At 34.6% G+C, this 20,284-nt stretch overlaps 2 protein-coding genes across 2 annotated transcripts; both read right to left on the minus strand.

Moving 5' to 3' along the window:
- Positions 1 to 635: 635 nt before the first annotated feature.
- On the minus strand, positions 636 to 5,775 carry LOC128019850 (uncharacterized). Its single transcript, XM_052606139.1, has 9 exons — positions 5,335 to 5,775; positions 3,310 to 3,348; positions 2,935 to 3,171; positions 2,597 to 2,680; positions 1,888 to 2,205; positions 1,646 to 1,738; positions 1,386 to 1,472; positions 1,277 to 1,305; positions 636 to 1,156 (listed from the first exon to the last, which is right to left on the minus strand). Exons 3-9 carry the CDS (start codon positions 3,062 to 3,064, stop codon positions 1,088 to 1,090), a joined length of 810 nt encoding a protein of 269 aa, XP_052462099.1. The 5' UTR covers positions 3,065 to 3,171; positions 3,310 to 3,348; positions 5,335 to 5,775; the 3' UTR covers positions 636 to 1,087.
- Positions 5,776 to 9,343: 3,568 nt separating this feature from the next.
- LOC128019359 (uncharacterized) lies at positions 9,344 to 18,781 on the minus strand. The gene is made up of 9 exons (XM_052605333.1): positions 18,769 to 18,781; positions 18,448 to 18,612; positions 12,412 to 12,657; positions 12,110 to 12,205; positions 10,694 to 10,972; positions 10,452 to 10,544; positions 10,276 to 10,341; positions 10,073 to 10,144; positions 9,344 to 10,004 (listed from the first exon to the last, which is right to left on the minus strand). The coding sequence occupies exons 1-9, from the start codon at positions 18,779 to 18,781 to the stop codon at positions 9,931 to 9,933; spliced, it is 1,104 nt and encodes a 367-aa protein (XP_052461293.1). The 3' UTR covers positions 9,344 to 9,930.
- Between the last annotated feature and the right edge of the window lie 1,503 nt (positions 18,782 to 20,284).

Consider the following 20,284-nt stretch of genomic DNA (forward strand, 5'->3'; position numbering starts at 1 on the left):
ACAGCTGAAGTGTCTGGAATGATGGACAGAGTAAAGTGATTTAGGATATTGAAAATATAAATTTCAAGTCAAGGATATTATGTTGAGCGGAAAAGCTTTGCTTAACTAGAAAGGTGCTGTGATTGTCAGTAGCTGAAAGTAAGACTTTAGATAAGAGTCTACCCATCTTGACCAAACTCATGGTGCTCCACGTAATAAGTCTTTACAGCATGATGTGGTCAGGACTTTAATAAAATGGGATTATTTGAAGCCTACATTTCGGAGACAAAGATGTGGTTATTTAGTTTCCTCATATGCAGCTCTTTCTCTCAACATCTGCCTTTCTCCTCCCCGTATAACATCATGTATGTGCATTTGGATTCTTCATCACTCAGTGGTTACACTTAGCAGACCTTGTCAAGCATTTAAAATCCTCCCCACCATGTTTAAATAAAGACATACATTAATATAAAGCAGAGCAACCTTGAGTTAGCGAGGAGCATTATCCCTTGTCCATAAAGACATCCTATTCAAACTACTTTTTTCCCACTTTTGTGTTTTAGATTGAAGTACAATGAAGCAGCATGTTCTGGGTGGATTCCAGGAGGATGAAAGTGACAGACAGAGAAAGTGAGAGAGAAGAGGATGTAACTGCATTATCCTTTTTAGTACTTACACTTTATTATTATTATTCAAGAATGTTTTCAAACAGTGCCATCAAATGGCCATTTCAACAGTATGCATGCACATATATGAAGGCACCTATAATATAACAAAAGCAAAATCATGATAATATTTGGCTGCATAGTTAATGCTTTTACAAATGTGATTAACACAACATTCATAAAAGGATGCAATTATCCAGTTTCAGTCAGTAGGATTAATATTTGTGCTGGTGGTTTAATGAACGCAGTTACTGTAGGTCTGAGAATCTCTAAATGCATTCCCAGATTATATCTTTTGTGACCAGATAATGTTTAATAAAGAAAATGTTTATTCTTTCTCTGTGAGATATTGGTTTGCAGTTAATTTATAAAAATATTATATAAAATAATAATAAATATATGAAATTGTGTCATAGGTTTTCCTAATTGACTGGAGTTATATTTTAAGTCTGAAACCTGGACTTGTTGAAAACAATGGTTGCGTAGGTCAAACTGTCTGATGTATCCGGTGTCTGAAAGACAAGGGTAAAGTGATAATTCCAATTGGCAGCACAATAAATTAACATCATTACTTAAATGTTAAATAAATACATTATGCGCATATTTACTGTTTTGATCTGCACTGCACTCACCTCCTCTCTTTTATTCATGCTTCCTTTTCCTGCAGGCATAAAGATAATTATGAAATTATGTTGAAATTTTGTACAGTTTTTGGACAAAATATTTTGCTGATTTAAATACCTCTTTCATGTCCCATATGGTTGATATTCATATAGACTGGTTCAGATTCCTGAGGGCCAGAGTGCACTGAAATGATGGCAAATACAGCTAGAGTTACAGAAAGAAAGAAAGAAAGAAAGAAAGAAAGAAAGAAAGAAAGAAAGAAAGAAAGAAAGAAAGAAAGAAAGAAAGAAAGAAAGAAAGAAAGGCCTGTCCCATCATGTGCTAATTTTAAAAGATGTTTAATTGATGAATGACTGATTATTTGATTGTTTTTGTACCTGACTTTCGTTTCCTGTAGCAGTAATTCAATAGAGCTCCAAGCAACATCCCAATAGATAGAGTCAAAACACAGCAAAACACTTTTTGGATTACTGAAAGGAAAGGAAGACTTTATTAATAAATTAAAATTGTTAAATACATCTTGAGGACGAGCTAGAACATTTACATTGTACATCTTGAGCACGCAATTTCATTCTGAGTTAAGGTGAAAATACAGTAAATTAAGGGATGAAAATGTTACCTTTGTTTGTTTCAGCTGAGCTTTCTGTTGGAGCCTTTGTATCTGATGAGGTACAATTGATTGTTATAGGGACCAGAGCTCTGAGTGTATTCTTAGTAAAAACTGCACACTGCCAGTGCAGCGGGTCTGTTTTAGAGTTGGATAGATTCACTGTGAGACGTAACATGGTGTTTTTCTCAGTCATATTTTGCTGTTTGACCAGCACTCCTCTGTTCCCCTCCATCCTGAGCCAGACCAGTGTCACTGAATCAGTTACTTCAGAAACTTCACAGGTAAGATCCACTGACTGAATCCTCAACACACCATTAGGGGTCTCCACTGAGACGGAGATCAACAAATAACATGAATTACTTTTCAAATGCAGTGAACACATGAAAAAATACAACATTTCAAGTTTTAAATGTCTTATGATCAAATTTAAGTGAAAAATCAATGTATTTACTATTAATTTATCTATTTCAAAAACATCTGATTGTGCGTAGTATTGTTATTGCATAGTTTGTTGTTTCAGTAATACACCTGTATGTTCCACTATAATTGAAGTTCACAGGTAAGATGTGAAAGATAAAAGCTTGACTATTGTATGTTTCTGAGGAACCTCTTCCTGGTTTAATTGGTCCTTTTGTTTGAACTTCTTCTCCATTTTTAACAGCTATCAGATCAATCAGTGTGTTAGAATTTGACTCCCAGGTCCACTTCCAGTACTTACTTGCAGACTTGCAGATCAGTGACACATTGGTATTACTGGAGCTTTGACTGGAAATGGTTTGACTTTTACTATTTCCATCTGAATCTGGAAAACAATTTGGTAACTTGGTGACTTTCAGTAGTAGATTTATCTCAGTTAGTAGCATGGGTCATTTGAAAACATATTTGTGAAAAGCAACGTCTTTAGGCCTAAACATTATTTTCTTTATTTTCAATGATTTATGCACATTCAACCTACAGTCTTCATAATGGAAAACGTTATAGATCATTATTATTTAGGCATTTAACAGGCATAAATACATATTTTACATAATAATAACAATGTAAAAATGTACTTACATGGAGTAACATTAAGTGTGTGATTCTTAACAGTTCGTACGCTTCCATCTTGCATCAATCTACAGTAATATTTCCCTTCACTGCGTTCATCAACGGTGTGCAAGATGATGTAGGCAGAGGTGTTGTACATCAGAGTGCTGTTGAGTGTTTGTTCTCCATCTTTCTCCCAATGCAAAGTGGAGGAATTAGACAGGAGTGGAACGTCACATTGCAAAGACACATCAGATCCTCGCTGAACTTTGAGAACAAGAATATTAGAAAAGAGTTTGAGAAACTGCAAATAACTTTTTTTACATTAAATTTTAATTTTATTTTTATTTTTATTTTATTTGTTTCATTTTTTTTATATTGTTGCTGTATGGAAAATCAACCAACCTTCATTTTGGGCCTGAGCTGTTTGAAATGGTGAATGTGCTGTGTAAAATGAAAAACAATTACAATTACAACAATTTCAAACAACAAACACTGCAGGATAAAAACAAAAAACCTTGCTCAGGACACAAATACAGTTTATTTTAATTAATGATAATAATAATAATAATAATAATAATAATAATAATAATAATAATAATAATAATACATTTTATTTATAATGCGCTTTTCTAGAACCCAAAGTGCTACAAACAAATAAAATTCAAAAACTACAATAAATGCAAGAAAAAATGTAAAAAGTATAAATCATAAAATACTCATTACAGTACAACACAGTAGAATATTACTAACAGTCCATAAAAGCAATTTTAAAAAGATGAGTTTTCAACAGTTATTAAAACTGGCTATTGTGTGAGCCTCTCTAACAGCAGTGGGAAGCGCTTTCCATAACCTAGGTTCAGCAACAGAGAAAGCTCTCTCCCCCATAGATTAATTAATATTAATATTCAAAATATTTGAACAAACAGAGGCTAAGACTGTATGCTTTATAAATAAAACTGGTTGTCTGTTGTGGTTGTTAATCACACACTGACACACAGTAGACATTTTTAGGTTCAATTGTTTTGAATAAAACAGTCATTTCCACTTTTAAATAGATATTTAATTTAAATTCAATAACAGTGGATATGAAAACTACAGATTACTGTACATAAAGTATTATTTTTTTCTTTAAATTTATTTTCAAATGGCTCGAACATTTTCAAATCATTCTATAATTTATTATTTTCATTTTAGAATTTATGTTGTGTCAATCAACAAGCTGCAAAATAGAAAATAATTAAAATATCTAAAAATAATAATTTTCTTTTTGAAATGATCAGTAGTTAAAGTGAGACTCACCGATGGCATGAAATCTGGAATAAAATCCACAAATCAAAATAAAGATTGTAAAAGGTGTAAGTGGCATGATTCTTCCTACCAGTGCCTCAGATAAAGTGATGCACTCTGACGAGTTTAAAGGAAGTTCTAGCCAGACAACAACGTGTGTACGTGTGTGTGTGTGTGTGTGTGTGTGTGTGTGTTCTTTTACTTATACATGTATCGGGTAAAATGTACTAATTGTTATCACCTTACATACTAAGCTTGTTGATTGCATTGATCATTGGAAAAAAATGTATTACAACTTTAAAAATATTTATGTTTAAATATGCAAATGAGGCATTATTTAATGACATGTGCTCGTCTGCATACATTTCTAGTAGAAAAATCTGAACACTGGATGAAGTTAATTTCAAAATTCTTGTTTATTTATTTATTTATTTTTTTTTTACATATTGAAGTCAAATATTTTTACAGAGGGAATTTTGGGTATCTTTTTTTTTTTTTTTTTTTTTTGTCACTCCATAATTCAGAAAATACTTTGAACAGCCAGAAAACAATATAGTTTCACAATTTTGGGGGGAATAAAATGTTGTATATAATCAAGAAAATTATATATGAACAAATCCCTCTCTAAAAACCATCAGAATATAGACAAATGTGTAAAGATAAATGTGTAAAGATTGTTGTGTGTAAGTGCCACTGAAGTAGAGATTTATGGCTCAGTGAAACTTATTTTGAAAAAAAGCCTGTAAAAATATGTATTGTAATTGAAATCTGTTGATACAAATAGTAAAGTGCTATAAAAGAAACAGTGTATTTTGGATGTTTTCTTTCCATTAGTCAAAAAACAAAAAAAACAAAAAAACTTTAAGAAAAGCCAAAAAGCCCAGAATCTAAAAATTGACAGGTGCACGAAAAAAATGTGTTTTTACTTGCAGTGTCTCTCCTTATACAGCTCTAACTGCATTTTATGTAATATTACTTTAATAACTTGTTTACAAACTACATATTATTTTTAGACAAGACTGGTTTGCATGATTAGTTAATTTCCATTGCAGGAAATGGTTGCTAAACTGAACAATCTTGAGGTCTATCTCAGGCACATGAAACTGTGATCTAAAATGCGATATAAAGTCACAATCTCACCAAGTTTGTAGGAGGTCCATTATTAAAGAGGTCCTATTTTGCTCTTTTTCAAAGTCTTGATTTTGTTTGGGGATGTAGAACAGGCTCTCTCACACTAGGTTGTTTGAAAAACACAATATTTTTCACATATTTTACATGATTACAACACCTCTCTCCCCAGTCTGGCATAAACTGCTCGAATAGTTCCTGTATCAAATGAAGGCCCGCCTTCTGAAAAACAAAATGTGCTGTGATTGGTTAACTGGGCCAGTGCATGTTGTGATTGACAGCTGGTCAGGAAATACATTGCCCCTTACCATAGCTGCCCTCTGCAGCTTCAGTGTAAATATTTGAAAAATCTAATCAATTTGCAAACCAAGGTTTGAACAGCATTGTTGTTGGTGAACACCATGTCTATGCTGGTCCACAAGTTACACCAGTATCTAGCCAGCTTCTAAATTCATGCTGGTCTAAACTGGATTTAGCTCAGTGGGCAAAAAATAATGCCATTTTTAATGGATTTAAAGTCTGTACTTCCTTAAACAATATATTCCTATTGATTAGACTGATATTATTTTTTTTTAATTAAGCAATTTGGGTTATATCACTGTGAATATTTTCCACCAGTGGCATATCGGATAGTGATATACACTGTACAGTTATATATTTCATTGCTTTTAATGTAATTTCAGCCTATAATAACATTCCGTTCCGTTCCCGTTATTGAATGACATATGGGGGTCCTTTTGAAAATGCAACAACTCGAACACCATCACAACCCTGTGGCGCTGCAATTATTGACAAGCTTTGGAGTGTCACAATGCTTAGATTAAGGTTGTAACCTTCCCAAAGCCCCAGCACAAATTCACTGATCTTGGTAACTAAGGGCACCAAAAGGGTGAGTACATCGCTGCTGGAGAAGGCCATGCTGCTATTCCATCCACAAAAAAATATATAATAATTTTGGGAAGGGATTTCAACCTTCAGGGAAAGATTGCTTCAGATCTTTCCTATTTGTTCTTTCAGCTTGGCAGAACAATGGGGAAGCAAGCCTTAGGAAAAAGTTCACCACGGAGACCACATCCCAGGGAGGTGACATGTGGAGATACTGATATGGACTGACCCAGCGGGCAATACTACATGGAATGGGTCTCTGAGGCAGGCCCTCCAATAGAGTAGGGATGGAACAGCTGCCTGAAGAGACTGACAGAGCAGGTCTGTCAAGAGATGACATGGGTTTACCAAGAGGGAAACCTTACCGTGGAAGAATATACATATGGGATTACCCGTATGGAATCAAGCCATATGGACACCTATCGCTGTGGAAAAGACACGATATGTGAACGGCCCCTAAGCCAGTTTACAGGAATTGGATGGGAGATGCGGACTATTCCTCCCAGTCGCGCCATTTTGCGGGCACAAGTGGGTCTGCTCCTTTCTCTTTAAGAAAGGATCGGCACGATTGCAGCGTTGCCATGATCACACATGTAGTGCGGGCATGAACCATCTATGAACGCGTCCTCAGCATACTGAATGCCCAGACACGGAAGACAACGCTTGTGGCCATTGTTAGAGGACAGGAAAGACCGCATCCAGAAGGACACAGATTAAACAGCATCTTTAAAAGAAAATGTGAGCTTGCATAAAAATGTTGCCATTGTAAAACCTGTTGGCACTACTATCAGTTATATCCTTTTTTGTTAACTTATTGATATTTTCATACTCCTTGAAGTGCAGCTTTATGAATTATGTGTAACATTATGTGAATCTGACATACATCAGGTTATGTAATTCAAGGGCATTTACAGATTGGTTAGACCACAGAGGAATTCACTTAATTTGTGTACTTTCTGGCTGTTGCTCAGCATCAGTTCACCATGGCTTAAAATAGTAGATGTAGACTCACCAAAGCCTTATCTTACTTGCATGTTTGCACTAAGTATTATTCATTTTCTGCGTCTGTATGTGTGGGTTGGGGTGGGGGGTGGCAGAAACTGCTAAAGTGTCTGGAGTGATGGATAGAGTAGAGCGATTTTAGGAAATTGAACATAGTAATTCAAAGTCAAGGAGATTAAGCCGAGCAGAAAAGCTTTGCTTAACTACAAACCCGATTCCAAAAAAGTTGGGAAGCTGTACAAATTAAAAAAGTCAAAGTAAAAAAGCAAAGTAATAATTTAAAAATCTCATGAAATTTATATTTTATTCAAAATAGAATATAGATAACATATCAAATGTTGAAAGTGAGACATTTTGAAATGTCATGCCAAATATTGGCTCATTTTGGATTTCATGAAAGCTACACATTCCAAAAAAGTTGGGACAGGTAGCAATAAGAGGCCGGAAAAGTTAAATGTACATATAAGGAACAGCTGGAGGACCAATTTGCAACTTATTAGGTCAACAGGAAACATGATTGGGTATAAAAAGAGCCTCTCAGAGTGGCAGTGTCTCTCAGAAGTCAAGATGGGCAGAGGATCACCAATTCCCTCAATGCTGCCGCGAAAAATAGTGGAGCAATATCAGAAAGGAGTTTCTCAGAGAAAAATTGCAAAGAGTTTAAAGTTATCATCATCTGCAGTGCATAATATCATCCAAAGATTCAAAGAATCTGGAACAATCTCAAACCATACTGGATGCCTGTGATCTTTGGACCTATAGGCGGCACTGGAAAATCACATGGGCTCAGGAATAGTTCCAGAAAACATTGTCGGTGAACACAATCCACCGTGCCATTCGCCATTGCCGGCTAAAACTCTATAGGTCAAAAAATGATCCATATCTAAACATGATCCAGAAGCGCAGTTTTTTTCTCTGTGCCAAGGCTCATTTAAAATGGACTGTGGCAAAGTGGATAACTGTTCTGTCATCAGACGAATCAAATTTTGTTTTTAAAAAAAAATCAAAAGTTTTTTTTTGGAAAACTGGGATGCCATGGCCTTACACATCTGGAAAGACACCATCAATGCTGAAAGGTATATCCAAGTTCTAGAACAACAAATGCTCCCATCCAGACGTTGTCTCTTTCGGGGAAGACCTTGCATTTTCCAACATGACAATGCCCAGACCACATACTGCATCAATTACAACATCATAGCTGCATAGGAGAAGAATCCAGGTACTGAAATGGCCAGCCTGCAGTCAAGATATTTCACCCATAGAAAACATTTGACACATCATAAAGAGGAAGATGTGACAAAGACCTAAGACAGTTGAGCAACTAGAAGTCTGTATTAGACAATAATGGGACAACATTCCTATTCCTAAACTTGAGCAACTTGTCTCCTCAGTCCCCAGACGTTTGCAGACTGTTATATAAATAAGAGGCGATGCCACACAGTGGTAAACATGGCCATGTCCAAACATTTTTGAGATGTGTTGATGCCATGAAATTTTAAATCAACTTATTTTTCCCTCAAAATGACACATTTTCTCAGGTTAAACATTTGATATGTCATCTATATTGTATTCTGAATAAAATATAGAAATTTGAAACCTCCACATCATTGCATTCTGTTTTTATTAACAATTTGTACAGTGTCCCAACTTTTTTGGAATCGGGTTTGTAGAAAGGTGCTGTCATTGTCAGTAGTTGAAAGTAAGACTTTGGATAAGAGTCTACCCATCTTGACCAAACTCATGGTGCTCCTCGTAATAAGTCTTTACAACATGATGTGGTCAGGACTTTAATAAAATGGGATTATCTGAAGCCTATGTGCTGCCCATTCTGTCAACATCTGCCTTTCCCCTCCCCGTATAACATCATGTATGTGCATTTGGATTCTTCATCACTCAGTGGTTATACTTAGCAGACCTTGTCAAGCATTTAAAATCCTCCCCACCATGTTTAAATAAAGACATATTTAAACAAAGCAGAGCAACCTTGAGGAACATTTTCCTGGTCCATAAAGACATCCTATTCAAACTACTTTTTTCCACACTTTTGTGTTTTAAGTACAATGAAGCAGTATGTTCTGGGTGGATTCCAAGAGGATGAAAGTGACAGACAGAGAAAGTGAGAGAGAAGAGGATGTAACTGCATTATCCTTTTTAGTACTTACACTTTATTATTATTATTCAAGAATGTTTTCAAACAGTGCCATCAAATGGCCATTTCAACAGTATGCATGCACATATATGAAGGCACCTATAATATAGCAAATGCAAAATCATGATAATATTTGGCTGCATAGTTAATGATTTTACAAAATGCGATTAAAACAACACTAATAAAAGGATGCAATTATCCAGTTTCAGTCAGTAGGATTAATATTTGAGCTGGTGGTTTAATGAACGCAGTTACTGTAGATCTGAGAATCTCTAAATGCATTCTCAGATTATATCTTTTGTGACCAGACAATGTTTAATAAAGAAAATGTTCATACTTTCTCTGTGAGATATTGGTTTGAGGTTCATATATAAAAATAAAACCTTATATGAAATTGTGTCATAGGTTTTCCTAATTGACTGGAGTTATATTTTAAGTCTGAAACCTGGACTTGTTGAAAACAATGGTTGCGTAGGTCAAACTGTCTGATGTATCCGGTGTCTGAAAGACAAGGTAAATTTATAGCAAAAAATAAACTATTTTGGGGGAAAGTGACAATTCAACATAATTTCTTATATGTAAAAAATATATACTGTTTTGAACTGTACCGCACTTACCTCATCTCTTTTATTTATGTTTCCTTTTCCTGCAGACACAAAGATAATTATCAGATTATGCTGAAATTGTGGAATTACTGTATGAAACTGATCTTACCATATCTGTTTCTTCTTATATTGCGATATATTTTATGACTATTTTCTCTGTTTTCTGGTGTGCTGCGCTCTACTGGAAGAGAATGAAGTAAAATAGATCAACACATTTTTTGGATATCTTGTTAACAATAGGCAACATGATGCTAGGTTTGCCGGAGGGTTCCTGTACTGATACTATGAAAAATATTTTGTTGATTTAAATACCTCTTTCATGTCTCATATGGTTGATATTCATATAGACTGGTTCAGACTCCTGAGGGTTAGAGTGCACTGAAATGATGGCAAACACAGCAAGAGTTACACTGTACTTACACTTACACTTTTCTTACACTTTTTCTACAGAAAGATTTCTAATTTTTAAAGATCTGATTGTTTTTTACCTGACTTCCGTTTCCTGTAGCAGTAGTACAATAGAGCTCCAAGCAGTATCCCAGTAAATAGAGTCAAAACACAGCAAAATAGTTTGTTGATTACTGTAAGTAAAGGAAGACTTTTAAAAAAAAATTAAATTGTTAATTACATCTTGAGGATGAGCTAGAACATTTACATTGTACATCTTGAGCTCACAATTTCATTCTGAGTTAAGGTGAAAATACAGTGAATTAATGGATGAAAATGTTACCTTTGTTTGAGGTACAATTGATTGTTATAGGGATCAGAGCTCTGAGTGTATTCTCAGTAAAAACTGCACACTGCCAGTGCAGCGGGTCTGTTTTAGAGTTGGATAGATTCACTTTGAGACGTAACATGGTGTTTTTCTCAGTCATAGTTTGCTGTTTGACCAGCACTCCTCTGTTCCCCTCCATCCTGAGCCAGACCAGTGTCACTGAATCAGTTACTTCAGAAACTTCACAGGTAAGATCCACTGACTGAATCCTCAACACACCATCAGGAGACTCCACTGAGATGGAGATCAACAATAACATGAATGACATGCAGTAAACACATCAGACTGAATAAGCTTCTTTTTTGCAATAAAAATCTTTTATCTGCACTGTTTGTTCACTTCACTGATTTGCACTCTATCTGCCCTGTGCCTTATGCTGCTTTATTTAACTTTAATTTAAATTTTATTATGTCTTTTTTACATTCCCTGATTGTATAGTTGTTTCTTATATTTTATATTTGGTCTAGATTTTTAGGCTCTGTTATCTATGTTATCTGTATGCACTGGGGGTCTGAGAGTAACGCAATTTCAATTCTCTGTATGTATGTACTGTACATGTGGAAGAATTGACAATAAAGCAGACTTGACTTGACTTAAAAATATATTATTATTTTAGGGGGGAAGTCGTGGCCTAATGGTTAGAGAGTTTGACTCCTAACCCTAAGGTTGTGGGTTTGAGTCTCGGGCCGGCAATACCACGACTGAGGTGCCCTTGAGCAAGTCACTGAACCCCCAACTGCTTTCTCAGGTGCCGCAGCATAATTGGCTGCCCACTGCTCCAGGTGTGTGTGTGTGTGTGCGTGTGTGTGTGTGTGTGTGTGTTTGTGCGTGTGCGTGTGTGTGTGTGTGTGTGTGTGTGTGTGTGTGTGCGTGTGTGTGTGCGTGTGCGTGTGCGTGTGCGTGTGCGTGTGCGCGTGCGCGTGCGCGTGTGCGTGTGCGTGTGTGTGTGTGTGTGTGTGTGTGTGTGTGCGTGTGTGTGTGTGTGTGTGTGTGTGTGTGTGTGTGTGTGTGTGTGGTGTGCGTGCATGCGTGTGTGGATGGGTTAAATGCAGAGCACAAAATCTGAGTATGGGTCACCACACTTGGCTGAATGTCAAATCACTTTATTAACTTATGTATTTCACAACCATCTGATTGTGCGTAGTATTGTTATTGCATAGTTTGTTGTTTCAGTAATACACCTGTATGTTCCACTATAATTGAAGTTCATAGGTAAGATGTGAAAGATAAAAGCTTGACTATTGTATGTTTCTGAAGAACCTCTTCCTGGTTTAATTGGTCCTTTTATTTGAACTTCTCCTCCATTTTCAACAGCTATCAGATCAATCTGTGTGTTAGAATTTGACTCCCAGGTCCACTTCCAGTACTTACTTGCAGACTTGCAGATCAGTGAGACATCGGTATTACTGGAGCTTTGACTGGAGATTTGACTGGAAATGGTTTGACTTTTACTATTTCCATCTGAATCTGGAAAACAATATGGTAACTTGGTGACTTTCAGTAGTAGAGCTATCTCAGTTAGTAGCATGGGTCATTTGAAAACATATTTGTGAAAAGCAACGTCTTTAGGCCTAAACATTATTTTCTTTATTTTTAATGACTTCTGCATATTGTATCTGTATATGCAGAAATACAGATTTAATGTAATAATAACATTGTAAAAATGTACTTACATGAAATAACATTAAGTGTGTGATTCTTAACAGTTTGTACGATTCCATCTTGCATCAATTTACAGTAATATTTCCCTTCACTGCGTTTATCAACGGTGTGTAAGATGATGTAGGCAGAGGTGTTGTACATCAGAGTGCTGTTGAGTGTTTGTTCTCCATCTTTCTCCCAATGAAAAGTGGAGGAATTAGACAGGAGTGGAACGTCACATCGCAAAGACACGTCAGATCCACGCACAACTCTGAGAACTAGAATATTAGAAAAGAGTTTGAGAAACTGCAAAAATATATTTTTTACGTTTAAATTATATATATATATATATATATATATATATATATATATATATATATATATATATATATATATATATATATATATATTATACTGTTTCATATATTTTTTTTAATATTGTTGCTGTATTGGAACTCAACCAACCTTCATTCTGAGTCTGAGCGGTTTGAATTGGTGAATATGCTGTGTAAAATGAAAAACAATTACAATTACAACAATTGCAAACAACAAACACTACAGGATAAAACCAAAAAACCTTGCTCAGGACACAAATACAGTTTATTTTCATTAATATTAATTTACAAAATATTTGAACAAACAGAGGCTAAGACTGTGTGCTTTGTAAATAAAACTGGTTGTCTGTCATGGTTGTTAATCACACACTGACATACAGTAGACATGTTTAGGTTCAACTGTTTTGAGTAAAACAGTTATATACAGGTGCTGGTCATATAATTATAATTTCATCAAAAAGTTGATTTATTTCATTAATTCCATTCAAAAAGTGAAACTTGTGTATTATATTCATTCATTACACACATACTGATATATTTCAAATGTTTATTTCTTTTAATTTTGATGATTATAACTGCCAACTAAGGAAAATCCCAAATTAAGTATCTCAGAAAATTATAATATAACTTAAGACCAATACAAAGAAAGGATTTTTAGAAATCTTGGCCGACTAAAAAGTATAAAAATGAAAAGTATGAGCATGTACAGAACTCAATACTTAGTTGGGGCTCCTTTTGCTTGAATTACTACAGCAATGCGCCGTGGCATGGAGTCGATCAGTCTGTGGCACTGCTCAGGTGTTATGAGAGCCCAGGATGCTCTGATAGTGGCCTTCAGCTCTAATGCATTCTTGGGTCTGACATATCGCATCTTTCTCTTCACAATATCCCACATTTTCTTTGGGGTTAAGGTGAGTTTGCTAGCAAATTAAGAGCAGAGATACCATGGTCCTTAAACCAGCTTTGGCACTATGTGCTGGTGACAAGTCCTGTTGAAAATGAAATCTGAATCTCCATAAAGTTGGTCAGCAGCAGGATGCATGAAGTGCTCTAAAATTTCCTGGTATACGGCTGTGTTGACCTTGGATCTCAGAAAACACAGTGGACCGACACCAGCAGATGACATGACACCGCAAACCATCACTGACTGTGGAAACTTTACACTGGATCTCAAGCAACGTGGATTATGTTCCTCTCCTCCCTTCCTCCAGACTCTGGGACCCTGATTTCCAAAGGAAATGCAAAATTTACTTTCATCAGAGCACATAACTTTGGACCACTCAGCAGCAGTCCAGTCCTTTTTGAAGCTAGATGCTTCTGACGCTGTTTGTTGTTCAAGAGTGGCTTGACACAAGGAATGCGACAGCTGAAACCCATGTCTTGCATACGTCTATGTGTAGTGGTTCTTAAAGCACTGACTCCAGCTGCAGTCCACTCTTTGTGAATCTCCCCCAGATTTTTGAATGGGTTTTGTTTCACAATCTTCTCCAGGTGCGGTTATCCCTATTGCTTTTTTCTACCACATACTTTCCTTCCCTTCGCCTCTCTAATGTGATTGGACACAAAGCTCTGTGAACAGGCAGCCTTTTTTGCAATGACCTTTTGTGTCTTGCCCTCCTTGTGCAAGGTGTCAATTGTCGTCTTTTGGACAGCTGTCAAGTCAGCAATCTTCCCCATGATTGTGTAGCCTACAGAACTAGACTGAGAGACCATTTAAAGGCCTTTGCAGGTGTTTTGAGTTAATTAACTGATTAAAGTGTGGCACCAGGTGTCTTCAATATTGAACATTTTCACAATAATCTAATTTTCTGAGATACTGAATTTGGGATTTTCCTTAGTTGTCAGTTATAATCATCAAAATTAAAAGAAATAAACATTTGAAATATTTCAGTCTGTGTGTAATGAATCACAGTAGTTGTATATTATAAGTTTCTCTTTTTGAATGTAATTAGTGAAATAAATAATTTTTTTGATGATATTCTAATTATATGACCAGCACCTGTATGTTGTCTGTCGATCAACAAGCTGCAAAATAGGAAATAATAAAAAAATGTCTAGAAAGAATATTTGTCTTTTTTTGATATGATCAGTAATTAAAGTGAGACTCACCGATGGCATGAAATCTGGAATAAAAGCCACACATAAAAATAAAGATTGTAAAAGATGTAGGTGGCATGATTCTTCCTTCCAGTGCCTCAGATAATGTGATGCACTCTGAAGAGTTTAAAGGAAGTGCTAGCCAGACAACAACTTGTGTGTGTGTGTGTGTGTGTGTGTGTTCTTTTACTTGCATATGTTTTGGTTTAAACAGCTCTAAGCCAATTTAATGTAATATTGCATAAAAAAAATGTTTATAAACTACATTTTATTTTAAGACAAGTCTGGTATTCCTGATTACTTCATTTCCAGTGCAGGAAATGGTTGCTAAACTGAGGTCAAATCTTAAGGTCTATTTCAGACACACAAATCTGTGATCTAAAATGCAATATAAAGTCAAAAAGGTTTTTAGGAGGTCCATTATTAAAGAGGTCCTATTATGCCTGAAAAGTCTTTCTTTTGTTTTGGGGCTGTAGAACAGGTTGTTTGAAAACACAATATTTTCCACATATTTGAAATTATTACAACACTTCTCCCCAGTCTGGCTGAAAGGCTTGAATAGTTCCTGTATCAAATGAAGGCCCGCCTTCTGAAATACAGAATGTGCTGTGATTGGTTAACTGGGCCAGTGTGTGTTGTGATTGGCAGCTGGTCAGGAAATGTAATGCCCATTACCATAGCTGCCTGCTGCAGTGTAAATATTCAAAAATAAAATCAATTTGAGCACAGTTTAATCCTGGATGATTGTAACCACTCTAAATTCATCTGCCTTGGGAAAACTAGCGTGTCTCTGACATAGTCATAACATTCATTGACTTCTCTAGTGCAGCTCAACCAAGACTCGTCCCATTTGTACAGATTTGTGAGATCACAAATCCCAGAAAATACGCGTTGTAGTCCGAGTCGTTCGATGTAGTTTTTGAAAAGTGATTTTTGTTAAATAAAATATCTCCTTTTGAAGTGGACTTTGAGCTTTGTAAATTTGCAGATCTTTTTGTATGTTCAAACAGCATCATTATAAACTAACTAAAGTTGAAAAAGTGAAAAAGCATAGTTTCTTTTGTAATCGAATACAAATCTAAATTAATACACAAATAACACTGAAATTGTCCACTGACATTTCCTCTATAAAATCATTAATAAAATTGTGTTGTTGTTGTGGAAACTAATTATAATCATTCTAATTTAAGTAATAAATGTGACCCTGGACCACAAAACCAATCATAACAGTATTTTTTTTTTTTTTTTTTTTTTGAAATTGAGATTTATACAGCATTTGGAACCTGAATAAATAAGCTTTGCCTTGATGTATGGTTTATTAGGATTATTTATTAGGAAAATATTTGGCAGAGATAATCTGTAATCTGAGGGTACAAGAAAAAAACAAAAAAAAAAACATTCTAAGTACAAATAAAATGGCCTTTAAATTTGTCAAAATGAAATTCTTAGCAATGCATATTACTAATAAATAAGTTTTAATATATTTACAGTAGGAAAAGTACTAAATATCTTCATGGAACATTATCTTCATTTAATGTCCTAATGATTTTTAGCATAAAAGAAAAATCAATAATTTTGACCCATACATTGTATTTTTAGCTTTTGCTAAAAGTGGTTTGTGGTCCATTAGTTCTGTACAGTCTTGCTTGCTGGAGGTTTGAAAAGGTAGTTAAAACAATATGTAATGTAAAAATAAATTCATGACTTAAATAAACTGTGCAAATAAATCAAACTGAAATTAAATTTTGTGGCCAGCAACCCTCATGCGCCAAACATCTTTGTGACAAGAGAACCAGTAATTAAACAGCCCTATTTAAGCTTTTTAGTGAAATGGGAACAATACACAAAGACAGTAAGTTAACATACTAAAAATATCTAACTATTGTTTTTGCCCAGAAATATATAGCTAATACATTGCATAATATTAGAATAACAATTACAAAACATTTAAAAGAATAAATGAAATAGAATAATATAAAAATAAAAACCATAAGGTTATGTTTTTTTTTTTTTTTTTTTTTTTTTTTTTTTTTTTAGTTTAGTTTAGTGTTGGGTTTATTAAGATTTTGAAATAGGTGTTCAAAACCAATTTTGTGTTCATGTGTCTGAGGTAACTGTGGTTAGACAAGAGGCATAAGAAACATTGTTATTGTTATTGCATTTATTGATGCACTTGTCATCACAGAACTATTTCCAATGTGCCTGAAAACATTTTATATCTCAAAATGAGAAAATGAGTCCACAAATGCAATGCAGACATTTTTCTGTATCATTTTTAATAACTCATGGTTTAAAATGCTTGCAATTTCTTTCTGCAGTCTTCCTTGAAATGTTTTTGCAAAGCTAAATCATATTTTTTCCACAACAGGAAATACAGTTGTGTGTCATGAAACCACATTGGGGTTTATTTCTGGCATGTCAGCATATTGATCTGCTAATACTCAGAAATAGTGTTGGTGATGCATTTGTGTTTCCAATTCAAGTGAAACCCAAAGACCCTTTCCTTACAGACTGAGCACTCCCATAATGCACTTGAGCAAAGAGCTACATTTTCATTCATATACCAAAAAAAAAATATATACCTAGAATGACTAGCTTCCTATTATTAATACAAGATATAACTATATTCAATAATAATAATAATAATAATAATAAAAGTAATACAAAGTTTTGTACAAGATTTTCCAGTTTCAAGGCTCACAGTGCTTTAAAGATGAGAGTAGATGACTGTAGTACTGCTGTCCGACACCTGTGGATATTGATATACAAGCTTAAAGTGTCATGATTCTGCCCTCGTGTCCTTGATTTTCTTCTAGTCTTGAGGCAGGATCATGACAGACCCGTGTTTTGTGTGCAAGCACATGGCCTGGTTGTTGGGCCATGTGCTTGTGTTGTCTCATTCCCTTGCCCCGCCCCCTTGTTATCCTAGTTTTGTCGTGATTGCTTTGCCCGTGCCACCTGTTGTGTCTTTATTAGTCTTCCTATTTATATCCCCTTGTCTTCACTGTCCTGTGCAGTTCATTGTTTCTACATGTGATTCTGTGATATTGTTACTCATTGTTCCACATTGAAAACACGTTGTGAATGTTTATCTGTAGTTAGTGTTCTTATGTTAAGAGTCTTTGTTAACTGTTAGTTCCTAGTCTTGTTAGATCATCTTGTCTTTGACCTAGTCGTTGTTTTCCCCCTCGTGGGTTTTTGTTTTCCCCTTTTGTCAATAAATAACCCTGTGTGTAGTTTATCCTGTCTGCGTTTGAGCTCATCCATACCCTCCACATAACATAAAGAGTGTATTTACTGTACATAAATCACAAACAGACTCATCATTAACAAATCAAAATGACAATCTGAAATATTTATAAAAGGGTTTTTTAAAGCTGACATCTGAACTTGCATTTCGGTTTTGTCATCTCCTGGAAAAAAAAAAATCGTTGTCATAATTTTAACATAGATTTCTCATTTTAAAGAACACAGAGGTTAATGTACAATACAATTGTGCAATTTTAGTTTCTATTTAGTAAAGCACTATACCTACTTGAATGGATATGGACAATATTGTAAGTATGTATTTACTATGCTTCTATGTAAAAAATATTTCTATTTAAACAGTTAATCCACATTAATATTTCCCTTCACTGCGTTCATCAACGGTGTGTAAGATGATGTAGGCAGAGGTGTTGTACATCAGAGTGCTGTTGGGTGTTTGTTCTCCATCTTTCTCCCAGTGCAAAGTGGAGGAATTAGACAGGAGAGGAACGTCACATCGCAAAGACACGTCAGATCCACGCTGAACTCTGACAACTAGAACATTAGAAAAGAGTTTGAGAAACTGCAAATATCTTTTTTTAAATATTGTTGCTGGAAGAAAAATCAACCAACCTTCATGTTTTAAGGTTTAGACTGTGTGCTTTGTAAATAAAACTTTTTGTCTGTCGTGGTTGTTAATCACACACTGACATACAGTAGACATGTTTAGGTTCATTTTTTTTTTAGTAAAACAGTTATATACAGCTTTAAAAATTAATTTAATTTGAATATAATAACAGTGTATGTGAAACTGCAGATAACTGTTCTACATATAAATGTTTTTTTTTTTTTTTTTCAAATGGCTTGAACATTATTAAATAATTCTAGAATGTATTAATTTCTATTTAGAATTTATGTCATGTCGATCAACGAGGTACAAAAGGGGGAAGAATTAATATAGAATATTCTTCCTTTTGATATGATCAGTAGTTAAAGTGAGACTCACCGATAGCATGAAATAGCAATAAAATCCACACATCAAAACAAAGATGGGAAAAGATATAAGTGGCATGATTCTTCTTCCCATTGCCTCAGATAAAGTGATGCACTCTGAAGAGTTTAAAGAAGGTGTAGCAAGAAACTTTTACTGGGTGGTGCAAACCATGCAATAGTCAGATATCTGAATGCCACAGAAAACAGACAGCTCATGAATTTTAAACAAAGTAGAGAGATGAAGAACAAATTTCTTTTACAGTGTTGCCATAACTTACATAGAACACATGCTCTAACTTTCGTTCTTCAAGAAAAAAGAAAAGATTGGGGTCAGTTAGATTTTACGCTTACTTAGACTGCATTTATTTGATCAAAAACACAGTTAAAACAGTAATATTGAGAAATATTATTACATGTTGAAATTAACATTTTCTATCTGAATGTTTTTTTTTTTTTTTACAACATTACAAAAGTATTTACTTTCACTTTTGCTGAAAGAATTAATTTACAAAATTATTTACCTTACTTGTCACATGCAGCCTTCTTAACGTTTTTTTTTTTATTACAAATAAATATTTAAAAATACAACTCAATAAGAAATGTAACACTACTGTAAAATTTTGAAGTAGGTGTTTGAAACTCATTTTCATGTTACACACAGTAATGTGTTCTTAGTGATGGACTGATGTGATTATAGTTAGACAAGAGGTTTAAGAAACATTCTTCTTCTCCTCTTCCTTCTTCTAATTTAATTAATCCATGCTGTTGTGCATGACAACATTCCATTCAAAAAAAGGTGTTATAGGCTTCAGTGTACATAGGCAATTAATTAATTGTGAATATTTCACTGTTTAAAATTATTGCAATTCATTTTCATTTATTTATTTTTATATTTTGAATTTTCTTTTACTTTTAGTTAGTTTAAACATTTGCTGCAAAGCTAAATCATCTTGTTTTTTGTTTTGTTTTCCATAACAGGAAATACTGTGCTAAAATTAACACAGTTGTGTGTCATGAAACCACATTGGGGTTATTTCTGGCATGTCAGCATATAGATCTGATTATACTCAGAGATCGTGTTGATGCATTTATGTTTCCAATTCAAGTGAAACCCAAAGACCTTATGCTTACACACCCATAATGCACTTGAGCATGCATGGTTCATTAGACTTATGTTTTAACATTTAGTCCCAAAATAATGGATGAGTAGCATGCTATCATTAATACAAGATTC

The sequence above is a fragment of the Carassius gibelio genome, chromosome A9, assembly GCF_023724105.1.
Source record: "Carassius gibelio isolate Cgi1373 ecotype wild population from Czech Republic chromosome A9, carGib1.2-hapl.c, whole genome shotgun sequence".
Lineage (NCBI taxonomy): Eukaryota > Metazoa > Chordata > Actinopteri > Cypriniformes > Cyprinidae > Carassius > Carassius gibelio.